The 17020-nt window shown below is 36.7% G+C and overlaps 1 protein-coding gene across 50 annotated transcripts in view; it reads right to left on the bottom strand.

The window, feature by feature from the left end:
• The window catches only part of PDK1 (pyruvate dehydrogenase kinase 1), a 169147-nt gene that overhangs the window by 139947 nt on the left and 12180 nt on the right, over positions 1-17020 (bottom strand). For all 50 annotated transcript variants that reach the window (XR_010150152.1, XR_010150149.1, XR_010150153.1 and 47 more), the window contains 2 exons: positions 16003-16079; positions 13996-14094 (listed from right to left, as the gene is read on the bottom strand). Coding sequence is in view for 3 of the 50 variants with exons in the window: in XM_515910.8 (XP_515910.3) it covers positions 13996-14094; positions 16003-16079 (176 nt within the window). In the remaining 47 variants the exon portion in view is untranslated. The remainder of the gene's footprint in view (positions 1-13995; positions 14095-16002; positions 16080-17020) is intronic.

Here is a 17020-nt window from a genome sequence, read left to right as displayed (position 1 = left end):
GCTGAGGCAGGAGGATCACTTCAGCCCAGGAGTTCGAGGCTGTAGTGAGCTATGATCTCACCACTGTACTCCAACCTGGGTGACAGAATAAAACCCTGCCTCTATTTAAAAAAAAAAAAAAAAAAAAAAGAGCATGTACCTTTCACACAACAATGTCACTTCCAGAAATTTATCCTGAGAAAATAAGCAGAAAAGCATGCAAAGTATATATGAGAACATCCATCACAGCTCTATGCAGAATACCTAAAAGTAAACAACCTAAATAGGGGATTAGTTAAGTAAAAGAAAGTACATTCTAAAATAGAATATTGTTAACCATTAATTAGATATTATATAGAACTCCATATACTGGCATAAGAGATAGTTAAGCAGCAAAAAAAACCAACCAACAAACAAAAAAAAACAGTTACAAAGAAGCATTTATAATACTCTGCAAAAATTCTATTATAAAAAGGTCTGAAATGATATCTAATTTTATTGTCTGTAGAATGAGTAATTTTCTCTTCTTGTTTGGGGTTTTCAGTTTCTGAATTTTCTTCACAATTACTTTAACAGGAAAAAAACAGTATAATTTTCATTTTCAGGGAGAAAAAGACAGAACCGCTACTTTGTATTTCCATCTCCAGCAATTTTACAGCCTAGAACCCCAGAAAACTTTCTGATATGTTCGTAAGGCATGTAGGTCTTTACATTTTCATATCATTTTTCAACTCAAACAGTATGGCAAATCAAATTTAGTAATTTATTTACATATAATTTTTCTTTTCCTTCAAAGTTAACATGGACTTATTTTCCTAGCTACTATCCAGCTTATATTCTAATCTACTACAGCCATTTTCCTTTGTCACAGAACCTGGATTTTACTGCCTATAACAATATAGTTGTCATACACAAACAAATCTGCTTTTAATTTATGTATATATAGATTAAAATAGTACTGAATAATATGTATTAAAAGTCAATAGGCTGAATGGCTTATAGTTGAGTTTTTATATATTTAAAAATTTTTACAGTATATATATATTACCTTTATAATGGTAATTATGTAGATATTTTGATTTTTATAACTAAAAAAATCTGCCTTGAAATACCATTGAAAGATGTGCCTCGAATACATCTAAAATTAAGTAATTACACTATCAATAATAAAGTATACAAGGACTTTATTAGGAACTTGTGGCTGGGTGTGGTGGCTTACACCTATAAACCCAGCACTTTGGGAGGCTAAGGCAGGCGAATCACTTGAGGTCAGCAGTTCGAGACCAGCCTGGCCAACATGGCAAAACCCTGTCTCTACTAAAAATACAAAAATTAGTCAGGCGTCATGGTGCACGCCTGTAATCTCAGCTACTCGGGAGGCTGAAGCACAAGAATCTCTTGAATCCAGGAGGAGGTTGCAGTGAGCCAAGGTTGCACCACTGCACTCTAGCCTGGGTGACAGAGCGAGACTCTGCTCAGTAAAAAAACAAACAAACAAAAAAAAACCCAGAAAACTTTTATGCAGCATTATGCTTGAAATTGCTCTTGGCCCTGTAAAGTAATTTATTTTAGTAAGATGAATAAAGAGCTCTGGGTATTTTGAGAAATCCATCAATTTGTTAATTACTCATCCTTTAATTCAATGCTCTGCTGCACATTTGCTAGTAACATAAATAGGAAGTATGTGTATTCTATAAATACATGAAGGGAGTAAAGAACATATTAGAATAGATACTAAGATAAAAAGGTAGACTTGAGTAAATATTTCCTGGTTTTCCTTAACCTTTTGGCCACGGAGACTGTAACAACAACCTAGCAAGTACAAAATAAGAAGTCATTTCCAGCCTCAGGCTGCATGGGAAAATAAGAGGGGATAAGCAGACAGGACAGAGAGGATGTGAGAAGCATCATCTTGCTAGAGGTAAAGGGCAAACTAAGCCACAGGAATAGAGTTAGAAACTACAGTCAAAGTAGTACTTTGCTTTGCAGCCAACAATACAATAAACTGGAGCCAGTGGATTTTAAAGTAGGCAAGAGTTTCCAAAAGAGCAGTAATAGATTATTGGAGGATCCAAGTTCTTCAGGAAAAGGGAGGGAGGGAATAATGGAGAGACAGATATTTAGTCTGTATATATTCAAGGCAAGAAGAATGGTACCTTTGATGACAAATGTATTGAAAGAGAGATGTGAAAACTAACATGAAACCTTATTAAGATAATGAGATAAGTAATGTCAACAGGAAGGCCAAGGAAGAGAAGTTTGCCAATTATTTTTAAAGTTTTCTCTTCAGTGCACAAAAGCACCACTTGTCAATGTCATCTAACCAAGAGCTGCCATCCCTAACTTCCTATTCCCAGTAACACTAGGCTCCCTAGGTTAATTCATGTGAACTCCAGGCCCAGATGAAATGAACCACTATTGACTAGATGACAGCTCTAAAGCCAGGACAGTCCCTGTATTCACCCAGAGTTCCTAAAGTTTCTTAGCCAACAGCGTTTTCACTGTTAAGTCTGTAAAATCATCAACAGTAAATGAACCAAGACATTTAAGTTTTAATTTAAATGACATGTAGGCCACGCGCTGTGGCTCATACCTGTAATCCCAGCACTTTGGGAGGCTGAGGTGGTCAGATCACTTGAGGTCAGGAGTTCCAAGACCAGCCTGGCCAACATGGTGAAACTCTGTCTCTACTAAAAATACAAAAATTAGTCAGGTATGGTGGCGCGTGCCTGTAATCCCCGCTACTCGGGAGGCTGAGACAGGAGAATTGCTTGAACCCGGGAAAGAGAGGTCACGGTGAGCCGAGATTCTGCCACTGCATTCCAGCCTGGGTGACAGAATAACACTCCATCTATAAAAACACACACACACACACAAAAGACATGTGGCTATAACACATAGGTTATTTATAGATTATATACTAAACACAGAATTGAAAGAGCAGCTAGGGCTGTAAGACAGAAACAACTTTTGTATAGGATTTTTAGCAGAAGGATAAAAGGTAAAAAATGTCAATAATTTGAACAAGCTAAAAAAAATGGGGAAGAAACAAAACCAAGCCTTGATTCTAAAAGTCTAGGGTAAGTAATGGGGATCAAAGCTCGGCTGAAGAAAAAGCAAGAATTCAACATGTAAAGAGAGGCTGCAAGAGGAGATGCCTTCATGTGACCTTGGATGTGAGGAGCAGAATCAACAGGTGAAGGCAGAGCCTAATACAGACAGGACTTCTAGAACAGTCTTTTTGAGACCTTTACAAGCCTTTCTATTTTATTTTAAACAGCTTTATTCAAATATAATTAACATAGCAGGCTTCTAGAACACTCTTTTTTGAGACCATTACAAGCCTATTTGATTTTAAACAGCTTTATTCAGATATAATTTACATAGCAGGCTGGACACAGTGGCTCATGCCTGTAATCCCAGCACTTTGGGAGGCAGAGGCAGACGGATCACTTGAGGTCAGCAGCTTGAGACCAGCCTGGCCAACAAGGTGAAACCCCATCTCTACTAAAAATACAAGAATTAGCCAGGTGTGGTAGCAGGCGCCTGTAGTCCCAGCTACTAGGGACTGAGGCAGGAGAATCGCTTGAACCTGGGAGGCGGAGCTTGCAGGGAGCTGAGATCATGCCACCGCACTCCAGCCTGGGCAACTGAGGGAGACTCCATCTCAAAAAAGATAAAAATAATTTATATACCATATAATTAATGCACTTAAAGTATATAATTGAATGGTTTTTAATATATTCATAGATATGTGCAACCATTACCACCGTCAATTTTAGAATTTTTCATCACCTCCAAAAGAAACCCTAGCTCCTTTAGTGGTCATATCCCTAGGCAACCACTAATCTACTTTCTGTCCCTATGTATTTGCCTATTCTGGACATTTCATGTAAATAAAATCATATAATATGTGGCCTTTTGTGATTGGCTTCTTTCACTTGGCATAATGTCTTCAATGTTACAACAACCAGTTTGTAGCATTTATCAGTATTTCATTCCTTTTGTGGCCAAATAATATTCCACTGTATGGACATACCACATTTTGTTTATCCATTCATTAGCTGATAGATATTTGGGCTGTTTCTACCTGGACACTATTGTGAATAGTGCCACTATGAGTATTTGTGTGTAAGGTTTTGCCTAAATATTCTCAATCCTTTGAGGTATAGACATAGGAGTGGGATTGCTGGGTCATTATGAATTTTTCTTTACATCATAAAGACAGATTCCTGAGGTTAAGCCCATCCACCAGCACAGAAGTAATCTCTTCTGAGAGTCTAAGAACTCAGTAAACCTTGATCTATGCAATGACGGATAATAGCAATAGAAAGCAGCTGCAGACCAAAATGCTAAATAAAGCACTTCTAATAGAAGCAGAAAAAGGTACAAGAAAGAACATGCTGCAGCACAACTTAAGCCCCAAACCAGAAGACCAATGGGTCTTTTCTTGACTGTAAACCTTAACGGGCAAGTAGCTGACACACAACTAACCAAAAAATAGACACATTAGCATCTGAGCTAAAAAAAAAAAAAAACAAAAAAAAAAAGTGATACATTCATATTGTTTTTACAGCAAACAGATGGCATTGCCATTTATTGACTTTTTTGTGCCTATCTCTTTAAAATGAACAAACGAGAGAGAAACGGACAAAAGGAAACTCAGGAAACGGACAATGCAGGGTGCAGAGGCAAATTAATTAAAAAAAAACACGATAATATCCTTAGAGCAGTAAAATAAAACTAGAGCAGAATTCTAAAAAGGGATTAATTTTAAAAATAAGGATTCTTGGAAATTTGTAAGATAATGGAAATAAAAGTTCAATAGAAGGGCTGGGAATCTGAAGTCAAGGAAATCTCACAGAATAGAATAAAAAGTTGAAGCGATAAAAAACAGGGAGTGATGTCATGAAGTCCAACATCCTCTTAATATGACTATCAGAAAGAGACTAAACACACAGTGAAAAGGAAAATATCAATAAAATAATGGGAAGTTCAAAGACCACAGCCCAATAAGTAAGAAAAGGCCCACACCAAGTCACATCACTGAAACTTCAGAACACAGCTTAAAAAAAAGAAAAAAAAAAAGTTAAAAACTCTAGTTAAACAAAAGTAGACACCTAAAACTGGTCACATAAGAAGGAAGAGGAATTGTAATAAACGTTGTCTTCTCAAAAAGAACAGCAGGAGTGACATCAGCAAAAATAGAAGAGAAAGAACCTGCAAAAGTCTCTCCTCTATCAAAGCACCAAAAAAAAAAAAAAAAGAAAGAGCGGGGGAGGGGGGTGCAAAAATCATTTAGAATCTACTTTGACAGAATTCTGGAAATTAACTAAAGGCATGCAGCAATCCGGGGAGCATTTATTCAAGTAAAACAACTGAATCCGTATAAGAACAGTAAGCATTTTAACTTGCTCCCATCTGCTCCCCCTCCCTCCAATCAATATGCAATCAGAGTGAAACCAGCAGCCTGGTAGCTGCTGGGAAGACTGTATTTATTTGACCTGACTCTGAGCTCCCCAGTACAAAAGTCTTGCACCCCACCCCCATCCCTGGAAACATCTGTCAAAAACAATTAGAAGTAACTGATTAATTTGAGGGCTGCAGAAGAAACTGGACAACAGCTAGGGCAAACAATAAGGCTAACCAAAAAGCTTAACAGGAAGGTCTAGGGAATCAGATAGCCATAGGGGCTTTGAAAAACTCAGCTATCTCCTGGGAATCTGGAAGGCCATACTCATGCCCAGGGTCATGCTCAGGAAAGACACTGAGAAGGCCCTAAGCTCTATGCGAGCAGGACCTAAAGGTTAAGGCACAGTTGTCAACTGCTTGGCTGTGTTGAAAATATTTTCCTAAACACTTCTATGCACACACAGAGTCCCTTGGCAAGGACCTAAAGGTTAAGGCACAGTTGTTAACTGCCTGGCTGAGTGTTGAAGATATTCTCCTAAACACTTCTATACACACACAGAGTCCCTTGGCAAAGACTGGGAAACTTACTGATTCCAGGTATTTGAGGAAATCTCAGTCCAGTCATTAGCTGACCACTAAGCTAAATGAGCAGAGACTTCAGAGGCCACACACAACAAAGAATTCAAACTTAAAAGAATTAACTCCAAAAAAAAAAAATTACAAAACAACAACAAAGACAGCCTTGGGGAGACGGCAGTATCTGATCTGCAGAGCTGTCAAAATATATTATTTTAAATGTCCAGTTTTCTACAAAAATAACAAGATATGAAAAAAACAAAAAAGTATTGCCCATACACAGGCAAGGAAAAGTCAGTCAATAAACTATACCTGAGTCAGTAAACTCACACTCCGTAAACAAACACTAAAGAACTAAAGTATGAGGATGTCTCAAAATAGAAAATTTTAAACGATACAACAATAAAATATAGGGCAATAAAATGATATGCATCAACATTTAGCAAAGGTGAAAAAAACAGGGTAGATATTATATAAGAGAACTAAGTTGAAATTCTGGAATTGAGAAGTACAATAAATGAAATGAAAAATAAACGAAATGAAAATTTCACTAGAGGGGTTCAACAGCATATTTGAGCATGTGAAAGAAAAGAATCAGTGAGAGTGAAGACAGGTCAATTGAAATTATCCAGTCTGAGAAACAGAGAAATGACTCATCACATATGTGCAATATTCAATAAGATTGTAACAGCTGATTTCTCATCCAAACCATGGAGGCTGGAAGGCAGTGAGATAACATATTCCAAAGTGCTGAAAGAAAAAGACTATCAACAAGAATTCTATAACCAGCAAAACTATCCTTCAAAAATGAAGGAGAAATTAAGACATTTCCAGATAAGCAAAAACTGAGAGAGATGATCACTGACAGACATGGGCTATCAAGAAATACCAAAGGGAATCCTTCAGGCTGAAACAAAAGGATACTAGACAAAACATTGAATCCATGTTTAGAAATAAACAGTGCCAGTAAAAGTTATTACAAAAGTAAATCTAAAGGAAAATATGAGTATATTTTTTGTTTGTAACTCTTTTTGTGTCCTATCTGATTTAAAAGACAATTGAATAGAACAATAATTATAAATCTCTGTAGACAGGCACACAATGTACAAAAATGTATGTTATATGACAATAACAGCACAAAGGATGGGTGGGGAGGGGAAAAGGCCTATTTAGGAGAAAAGTCAGTGTATACTATTGAAAGCAAATTGGTATTAATGTGAACTAGATTATAAATTAAGGTGTTAATTGTAATCCCCAGGATAATTACTTAAAAAACTCAAAGAAATATAGTAACAAAAACAAGAACGAAATTAAAATGATATAATACAAAATATCATTTTAACAAAAGACAGTGATAATGGAGAAATAATAAAAAATGATATGACATATATTGAAGACAAAACGGCAAACATAAACCAAAATTACTGTTAATTACATTAATAGTAATTATATTAAATTTAATTGATCTGAACATTCCAATTAAAAGGTGGACATTGGCAGAATGGTTTTAAATTCTAACTATATGCTATAAAGAGACACATTTTAGACTGAAAGGCACAAAGAGGTTTAAACTAAAAGTCTGGAAAGTTACACTATGAAAACAGAAACAAAAAGAGTTGGGATGGTTACACTAACTTCAAACAAAATATACTTTTAAACAAAAACTGTTATAAGAGACAAAATAGTACATTTTTTAATGATATAAGGTTAATACACAAAAAAGAGATAATAATTAAAAACATATATGTACTCAACAGAGCTCCAAAATACATGAAGCAAAACTGATAGAACTGAAGGGCGAAATAGACAATTCAACAATAATTGGAGACGACTTCAATACTCCACTTTCAACAATGGATATAACAATTACAAGATCAACAAGGAAAGACAAGCTTGTACAACACTGCAAACCAACTAAACCTAATAGCTATCTGTAGAACATTCAACAGCAGCAGAATGCACGCTTTTCTCAAGTACACATGGAACATTCTCCAAGATAGACCCTATGTTAGGCCATAAAACAAATCTCAATAGATGTATACTTGAAATCATACAAAGTATGTTTCCAATCACAACAGAATGAAATTTAAATGATTAAGAGAACACATGGGAAATTCACAAGTATGTGGCAATTAAACAACACAATCCTATTAACCAATGGAAAAAATCCAAAAGGAAACTAGAAAATACTTTGAGATGAATGAAAATGAAAACAAAACATTAAAAACTTGTAAGATAGACAAAGCAGTGCTTAAAGTAAAATTATAGTTGTAAAATGTCTCAAATGAATAACCAAAACTTCCACCTTAAGAAACTAGAAAAACAGGAGCAAAGTAACACCACAGCAAGCAGAAGGAAGGAAATTATAATAAAGCCTAGAGTGTAATTAATGAAATACAGAATAGAAAAATGGAGAAAATCAATGAAATAAAAAATTGATTCTTTAGAAAGATTAACAAAATTGATAAATATTTAGCTATATTGACCAAGAAAAAAAAAGAAGACTCAAATTTATAAAACCAGGAATGAAAGTGGGGACATCACTACCAATCTTACAAAAATAAAAAGGATTATTAGGGAATACTATGAACAATTGTGTGTAATAATTAGATAACCTAAATGAAATGGACAAATTCCTATAAAAACACAAACTATAGGCTGGGCGTGGTGGCTCATGCCTGTAATCCCAGAACTTTGGGAGGCTGAGGCAGGCGGATCACGAGGTCAGGAGATCGAGACCATCCTAGCTAACACAGTGAAACCCCATCTCTACTAAAAATACAAAAATTAGCCAGGCATGGTGGCGGGTGCCTGTAGTCCTAGCTACTCGGGAGGCTGAGGCAGGAGAATGGCGTGAACTTGGGAGGCGGAGCTTGTAGTGAGCCAAGATCCTGCCACTGCACTCCAGCCTGGGCGACAGAGCAAGACTCTGTCTCAAAAAACAAACAAAAAAACACACACAAACTATAGACACAGCTCAGGAGCTCAGGAAGAAATGGACAATCTAAATAGATATCAAATGTATTGTTTATATTTATTTATTTAATTATTATTATTTGAGACAGAGTCTTGATCTGTCACCCAGGCTAGAAAGCAATGGCACAATCTTAGCTTACTGCAACCTCTGCCTCCCGGATTCAAGTGATTCTCCTGTCTCAGCTTCTCGAGTAGCTGGGATTACAGGCACACACCACCGTGCCTGGCTAATTTTTGTATTTTTAGTAGAGATGGAGTTTTGCCATGTTGGCCAGGCTAGTCTCAAACTCCTGACCTCAGGTGATCCACCTGCCTCGGCTTCCCGAAGTGCTGAGATTACAAGCGTTAAGCCACTGTGCCTGGCCTATTATTTATATTTATAAATAGCTATCCATAAATATGAATATATAACAAATAGAGATTGAACTAGTAATCAAAAGTCTTTCCACAAAGACAAGCTCAGGCCCAGAAGTCTTCACTGTTGTGTTCTACCAAACACTGAAAGAATTAATACCAATCCTTCAAAAACTCTTCCAAAATGTAGAAAGCTCATTCTATAAGGCCAGTGTCATCCTGATACTAAAACCAAACACATCACAAGAAACTACAGACCAATAAACATACCTTATGAACATCAACGTAAAAATCCTCAACAAAACAACATAAACCATAAAAAAATTGAGACTTATCCCAACAATGCAAGGTTGGTTTGATATAGAAAAAGCAATGTAATACACTACTTAATAGAACAAAGAACAAACCACACAATCATTTCAATCTTCACAGAAAAAGCACTTGACAAAATTGAACATCCTTTCATGATAAAAACACTCAAACTAAGAATACAGGCAAATTTCCTCAATCTGATAAAGGGTATCTATGAAAAAAATCAGAGCTAACATCATACTTAATAGTGAAAGACAAGAAGTTCTCCCCCTTAGTATCAGAAAAAAAGACAAGGATGTCTCCTGTCAGCACTTCTATTCAACATTGTACTAGAGGTTCTAGCCACACTTACATCTTTTTGCAGAGACATGATCATTTATATAGAAAATTCTAAGTAATCCACAAAAATGTACTAGCACTAATAAAGACATTTGGCAAGGATGCAGGATACAAGATCAGTACAAAAAAATCAGTTATATTCCTATCCACTAGCAATAAGCAATCCAAAAAATGGAATTAAGAGAACAATTCCATTACAATAGCATCAAAAATAATAAAATACTTAGGAATAAATTTAAAAGTCCAAGACTTGTACACTAAAAACCACAAAACATTATTGAAAGAAAGCAAAGAAGACCTATAAAGATGCCCTGTGTTGTAAGTGTAAAGATATCTTGTGTTCATGAATTAGAAGAGTTAATATTGTTAACTCTAAGATGGCAACACTTCCCAAATGATGCCCATCAAAATTCTAGCTGGCATTGTTTTTTTGCAGAAATTGACAAGCTGATCCTAAAACCCATGGAAATGCAAGAACCCATAACAGCCAAAATAATCTTGAAAAAGAAGTTGTAGGACTCACACTTGCAAATTTCAAAACTTAAAGCTACAATCATTGAGACAGGCATTAAGTACTTGCATAACGAGAGATATATACATCAATGAAATAGAACTGAGAATCCAGAAATAAACCCCATACATTTATGAGCAATTGATTTTTGACAAGGGTGACAGGGCAATTGAATGGGGAAAGAATAGGTTTTTCACAAATGGTACTGGGACAACTGGATATCCACATGCAAAAGAATGAAGATGAACCTCTACCTCAAACCATGTACAAAACTTAACTCAAAATGGATCGAAGACCTAAATATAAAAGCTAAAACTATAAAACTCTTAGAAACATAGGCATAAGTCGTCAAGACTTTGGAGTAGGCAATGGTTTCTTAGACATAAAACTGAAATAACATGCAATGTGAAAAAAAAATTGAAAATTTTCAAAACTAAAAACTTTGGCTGGGTGTGGTGGCTCACACCTGTAATCCCAGCACTGTGGGAGGCCAAGGTGGGAGGACTGCTTAAGTTCAGGAGTTCAAGACCAGCCTGGGCAACAAAGCAAGACCCCGTCTCTATTTAAAAAAGCAAAAAACAAAAAAACACAACTTTGTACTTCAAAGGATACTATCAAGAAAGTGAAAAGAACCCACGGAATGGGAGAATATACTTGCAAATCATACATCTCATCAGGGACTAGTAACCCCTATATACATATATATATATTTAGAGAGAGTGTATATATATATATACACACACATAGTATACACACAAATAGAATATATATAGGGTGTATATATATACACACACATATATGTATATATGTGTATATATACACATATATATGTATATATGTATATGTGTGTGTATATATATACACACACATAGAATCCCTATATATATATACACATATACATAAGAGAGAGAACCCTTACAACTCAACAATAAAAGACAGCCAATTTTAAAACTGAAAAAAGGATCTTAATCTACATTTCTTCAAAGATACACAAATGGCCAATCAGCAAATGAAAAGATGTTCAACATCATAGTCATTAGACAAATGCAAATAAAAACCACACTGAGATACCACTTCACACTCACAATAATGTCTACAATAAAAAAGACAGACTACAATTGTTGACAAGGACGAGGTAAAACAGGAACCTTCACACATTGTTGATGACAATGCAAAATGGTGCAGGTCCTTTGGAAAACAGTTTGGCAGTTTCTCAAGTTAAACAGAGTTTCCTATGATTCAGCAGTTCAATTCCTAGGTATATACATAAGATAACTGAAACACATGTTCACACAATAATTTGTACACAAACATTCATAGCCGTATTATTTATAATAACCAAAAAATAGAAACAAACCAAATGTCTATCAACTGATGAATGGATAACCCAAAGGTGTTATATCCATATAACAGAATATCATTTGGTCATAAAAAGGAATGAAGTACAAATGCATACTATAACATTATACTAAGTGAAAGAAGTCAGTAACAAAAGACCACATACTGCATGATTAAATTTATATAAAATGCCCAGAAAGAGAAATACACAAACAGAAAATAGATTAGTGGTTGCCAAGGGCTAGAAGAGAGAAAAACGGGAAGTGACTTCATAGGTACAGTGTATTTTCCTTTTTTTCTTTTTTTCAGATGGAGTCTCAATCTGTCACCCAGGCTGGAGTGCAGTGGTGCGATCTTGGCTCACCGCACCCTCTGCTGCTGGGTTCAAGCGATTCTCATGCCTCAGCCTCCTGAATAGCTGGGATTACAGGCGCCTGCCACCACACCCAGCTAATTTTTTGTATTTTTTGTAGAGATGGGGTTTCACCATGTTGGCCAGGCTGGTCTTAAACGCCTTACCTCAGGCAATCTGCCCAACTTGGCCTCCCAAAGTGCTGGGATTACAGGCATGAGCTGCTGTGCCTGACGGAGTACTTGGGTTTTTTCTTAGGACTGACGAAAATGTTCTAAAATGAGACAGCGGCAATACTTGAATAACCTTATGAATTCCACTGAATTGTACCTTTTTTAAAAAAGGAACAATGGATGCCTTCAAAATTTTGCAAGATGATTATTCTCAGCTTCAAATTTCATATACAAACTTAAATATTGGGATAATAGTATAGGGAAACTGGCCCTTGGGCTAGGGGAGGGGAGGGGAGCAGGTGCTCTATTAAAGAGAGCTAACTCCTCAACTACTATAACAGAAAGGTAATATTTACTGTTTAAAATGTAAACATTAGGCCAGGTGCAGTAGCTCATGCCTGTAATCCCAGCACTTCGGGAGGCCGAGGCAGGCGGATAACACGAGGTCAGGAGTTCGAGACCAGCCTGGCCAATATGGTGAAACCCTGTCTCTACTAAAATACAAAAAATTAGCTAGGCGTGGTGGCGGGTGCCTGTTATCCCAGCTACTTGGGAGGCTGAGGCAGGTGAATCACTTGAACTCAGGAGGCAGAGGTTGCAGTGGGCGAGATCACACTACCGCATTCCACCCTGGGGCAACACAGCAAGACTCCATCTCAAAAAAAAAAAAAAAAAAGTAAACAAAGACTAAGAATCTCTGAGTAATGAGGCCTACAAAGGGCCAGGAACTGACACATTTGAATTTTTATAGTCTCTGCATTTATTACTTTAATATAAATTTTTAAATGATTATTAAAAAAGAAAAACACTATCATACTCTTAAACTGGAGCCATGCACAGTGGCTCACACCTGTAATACTAGTGCTTTGGGAGGCCAAGGTGGGAGGATCACTTGAGGCCAGGTGTTTTGAGATCAGCCTGGGCAACAAAGTGAGACCTAGTCTCTACCCACCAAAAAATTCTTTTAATTAGCCAGGCTTGCATGCCTGCAGCCTGCAGTCCCAGTTACTCTGGAAGCTATGGGAGGAGGATTGCTTGAGCCCAGGAGTTCAAGGTCACAGTGAGTGATGATCACACCACTGCACTCCAGCCTGGGTGACAGAAAACAATTTTTAATAAAATGTAAAAGAAGAAACTGGGCCACCTGAACAATGTAATAGAAAAGGCCTAGCACTGGGGACAGAAGACTGGATATCATGTCCCATAGCATTTCTGCCCTGTGTGATCCTGAGCTAACCACTGTGTCTTAGTCTCCACACCTGTAAAAGTGAGGATAAAATTACCTACGTCATGAGAATCAAATGAAACCAGTAGATTAGAAAGCACTGTTTTAAAATTTTTAAAATTATATATTAAATACTATCTCCATAATACTGCAACTACCCAAATAATTTAGATCTTACTTATCAAAGAGATATTAATGATAAATTGTCTGTCTCCAAGATTTATTTTAACTTGAATCACCTCGACGGGGGACCTGCATAGAAAAGACTCAAGGGATAACTATAATCCACCAGCTCAATGAAGCAATGTGCTTATTATCTATTACAGACAAGATTCTTTTCCCCTGAGAGTAGATTATGTCTTTTAGAAATTATGCGTATGGTTACCTTTGCATGTCTGTTCATCAATTACAAAAAAAAAAAAAAAAAAAAACCATTAAACACATTTACCTTCACAGTCAAATCCTCATTACCCAGCGTAACATGAACTTGAATAGGGGGGTAAACACCTCTGTTGGCATGGTGTTCCATAGTGGCTCTCATTGCATTCTGAAATACATTAGGGTTGTATTAAAAATACAGCTTTTTAGAAAAGAGAAAGTGTAATTTTCAAGTACATATGCACTATTTGAAGTTTTTAAATTTGATGGAAATATGCCAAAGAATCACAATTCTTATAACCACATTTAAAGTTTTTTTTTTAATGGAGTCAATTTGGGGGGGATTTGAAGGATATTCTGACCTAAAGATTCCAACTAAATTTTGCTTATTTTCCAAAGTCAGACTTCAAAACACTTTTAACTAGTTACATTAAAGCAGAAAACTCTGTTCAAACACTTTTATAATTTTAGTAAATGATGGGCAAAACATTTTTGAAAATGTAGTTTCAGCTATATTTTTAGAACTATTTAAAAAACTGTCATAAATTTCTTTAAAGGAAAGCAATTTTTTTCATATAGTAGTAACAGCAATGGTCGTATTTGATGGAACAATGAATCCCTTTATCTCTAGTTTGAAATTAAGGGTATTGACATTGTAAAGCTGCTTTGACTAATTTCTAAAGGAAATAGGGTACACAGTGCCAACATATCAGAAGCCTTAAACAATATCATGACATTCAGCATTGCAGTAGAAAATGATATAAACTAGATGTAACTAAAAAGGCATCCGAATTTGGAAGTAAGAGTGTGTGGCCCTGGCACAGCAATTGCGATTGAGTCCTCTTATGGAGGAGATTCCATCATTTCCACCAAAGGCAGTTTAAGATTAGGTTCCAGGTGAAAGCCATTATTACTGACATTATGTACAATATAATACGGAATGCCTCAATCATAGGGCACAAGATCTTTATGCCACTGGAATTTCAAGGAAAAAATTCGTGTTAATGCTTGAAGTGCCCATCACTACTTGTTTAACTACTTGGATAAAAAGATTTTGGGGCTAGGTGCAGTGGTTTATGCCTGTAATCCCAACACTCTGGGGCAGGACTGCTTGAGGCCAGGAGTTCAAGGACAGCCTGGGTAACAGAGTGAGACCTCAACTCTACAAAAAATAAAATAAATATTTTAAAAAAGATTTTGTAAGGTATTAAATACATTTTTGCTGTCTTGGAAGAAAGAACATTCTGCTGCTGTTCTAAGATATTCGGTCAGTTTTTCTGTGTTTCAGTGCACTTTTCCTTTACATTATCAGATTGAAAGCCACCCCCTCTTTCCTCTAGTTTGCTGCTGGCTGATGAAACAGAACTGAAGAGAGACTACAAGCTTCTGATAGAGGGCAATCATTTTCACCCACCAGGACCTGTGCCCCTCACTCCTCACCCATTTTCTTGTCAACCAGCAAGTATCATTGGTGGGGAAAAAAGATACTCTCAATATTAGTAGCATAATTTGTTTTCAAAATTTGTTGTAAAGAGCAAAGATTACAGCAGAAACCCTGTAAGTCAATATAAATGACCTCCCCCTCCCAAGAAAAGCCAGACCAAAAAAAGAATTCTGGTCCTTTGAGGGTAGCAAGTTGAGAATCACTCTTCTAAATATTGTTTTATAAAAACATAAAGATAACTCTATTGAGCACCTATATGTAATACGTTGTCACTGTACTGGACACTTAGTATGTTATTCCCAATAGCCATAAACAATCCTGGACAGTATTCTTGTTTTACAGAAAAGGAAACTGAGGCTCAGAGAGGTTGAGTGACTTGCCCAAGGTCACACACATATTAAGTGCCATAATTGGGATTCAAACCCAGGTCTTTCTGACTCCATAGTCTGAGCTCACCACTACATGGAGATGTCTCCCTGTGTTGATAAAAAGCTGATCTCCAGCAATGTGATATGATACTGACATGAAATGGCACTTCTTAATAGGAGAACCTAGTGGAATATTTGGCTTTCAGAGCAGATTCCTAACCTCAGAAAAGTACTGGTAAAGGTTATGTAATACTATTTTACAAACCTTGAAAAGTTCAAACACCATGTGATAGAGATGGGATGGTACATAAACCACTTGTATTGGCTGTCCTGGTGATTTTGCTACAGAGCAGAAGAGAAAAATATGAAAGTACAGAGAGATGTGCTTAAAGCATTTTTAAGAATAAACTGTGTAGTAATGAAAAGAAAACATTAACTACGGAGGACAGTATTATCTGGGGGAGAACTGCCACACCATTTCTTCAATGTATTAGTGTTTGAACCCATACCCACAAATATTTACAACTGATGATGACAAGAGTCCTGTGGTCACTTCTCACAATCTTGCATAACAATCGAACCAACCCATGCGCCCATTTTTCTCTAGGATGGTAAAGTCTTTTTAAAGATCGCTTAACTTTTGGGTAGGAATTTTACTTTCCAAACAGAGAAGTGTTAAAGTCTTTAAATTCCACAGTCCAATTCACATGCATACATTCTTCTTCTTCTTTTTTTTTTTTTTTTTTTGAGACGGAGTCTTGCTCTGTTGCCCAGACTGGAGTGCAGTGGCACGATCTTGGCTCACTGCAACCTCCACTTCCCAGGTTCAAGCAATTCTCCTGCCTCAGTCTCCCGAGTAGCTGGGATTACAGGCGCCAACCACCACGCCTGGCTGATTTTTCTTTTAGTAGAGACGGGTTTCACCATATTGGCCAGGCTTGTCTCGAACTCCTGACCTTGGGAGCCGCCCGCCTCGGCCTCCCAAAGTGCTGGGATTATAGACGTGAGCCACTGCGCCCAGCCCATACATTCTTTAAGCCAGTTTCAAAATGTTTCACCTGGGTGGAATATTGTTTTATTTCAGGCATTTCGATGGATATAAAGCTGAATAAAAAATATGAGCTAGCATCGAGTTCTCGAGACGGTAATTAATTCTACATTTAAACACTTAATAGGAGCCCCACTGGGGGTGGTGATAGGGGTGTGTATAAAACAGACATTTAGTAGAACAAATGATTAAGACTCATGATATCTTAGAATTCTAATTCAACCAATAAATCAGA

This window comes from Pan troglodytes, chromosome 13, assembly GCF_028858775.2.
Source record: "Pan troglodytes isolate AG18354 chromosome 13, NHGRI_mPanTro3-v2.0_pri, whole genome shotgun sequence".
NCBI lineage: Eukaryota > Metazoa > Chordata > Mammalia > Primates > Hominidae > Pan > Pan troglodytes.
This window is presented reverse-complemented; position numbering and strand designations above follow the sequence as displayed.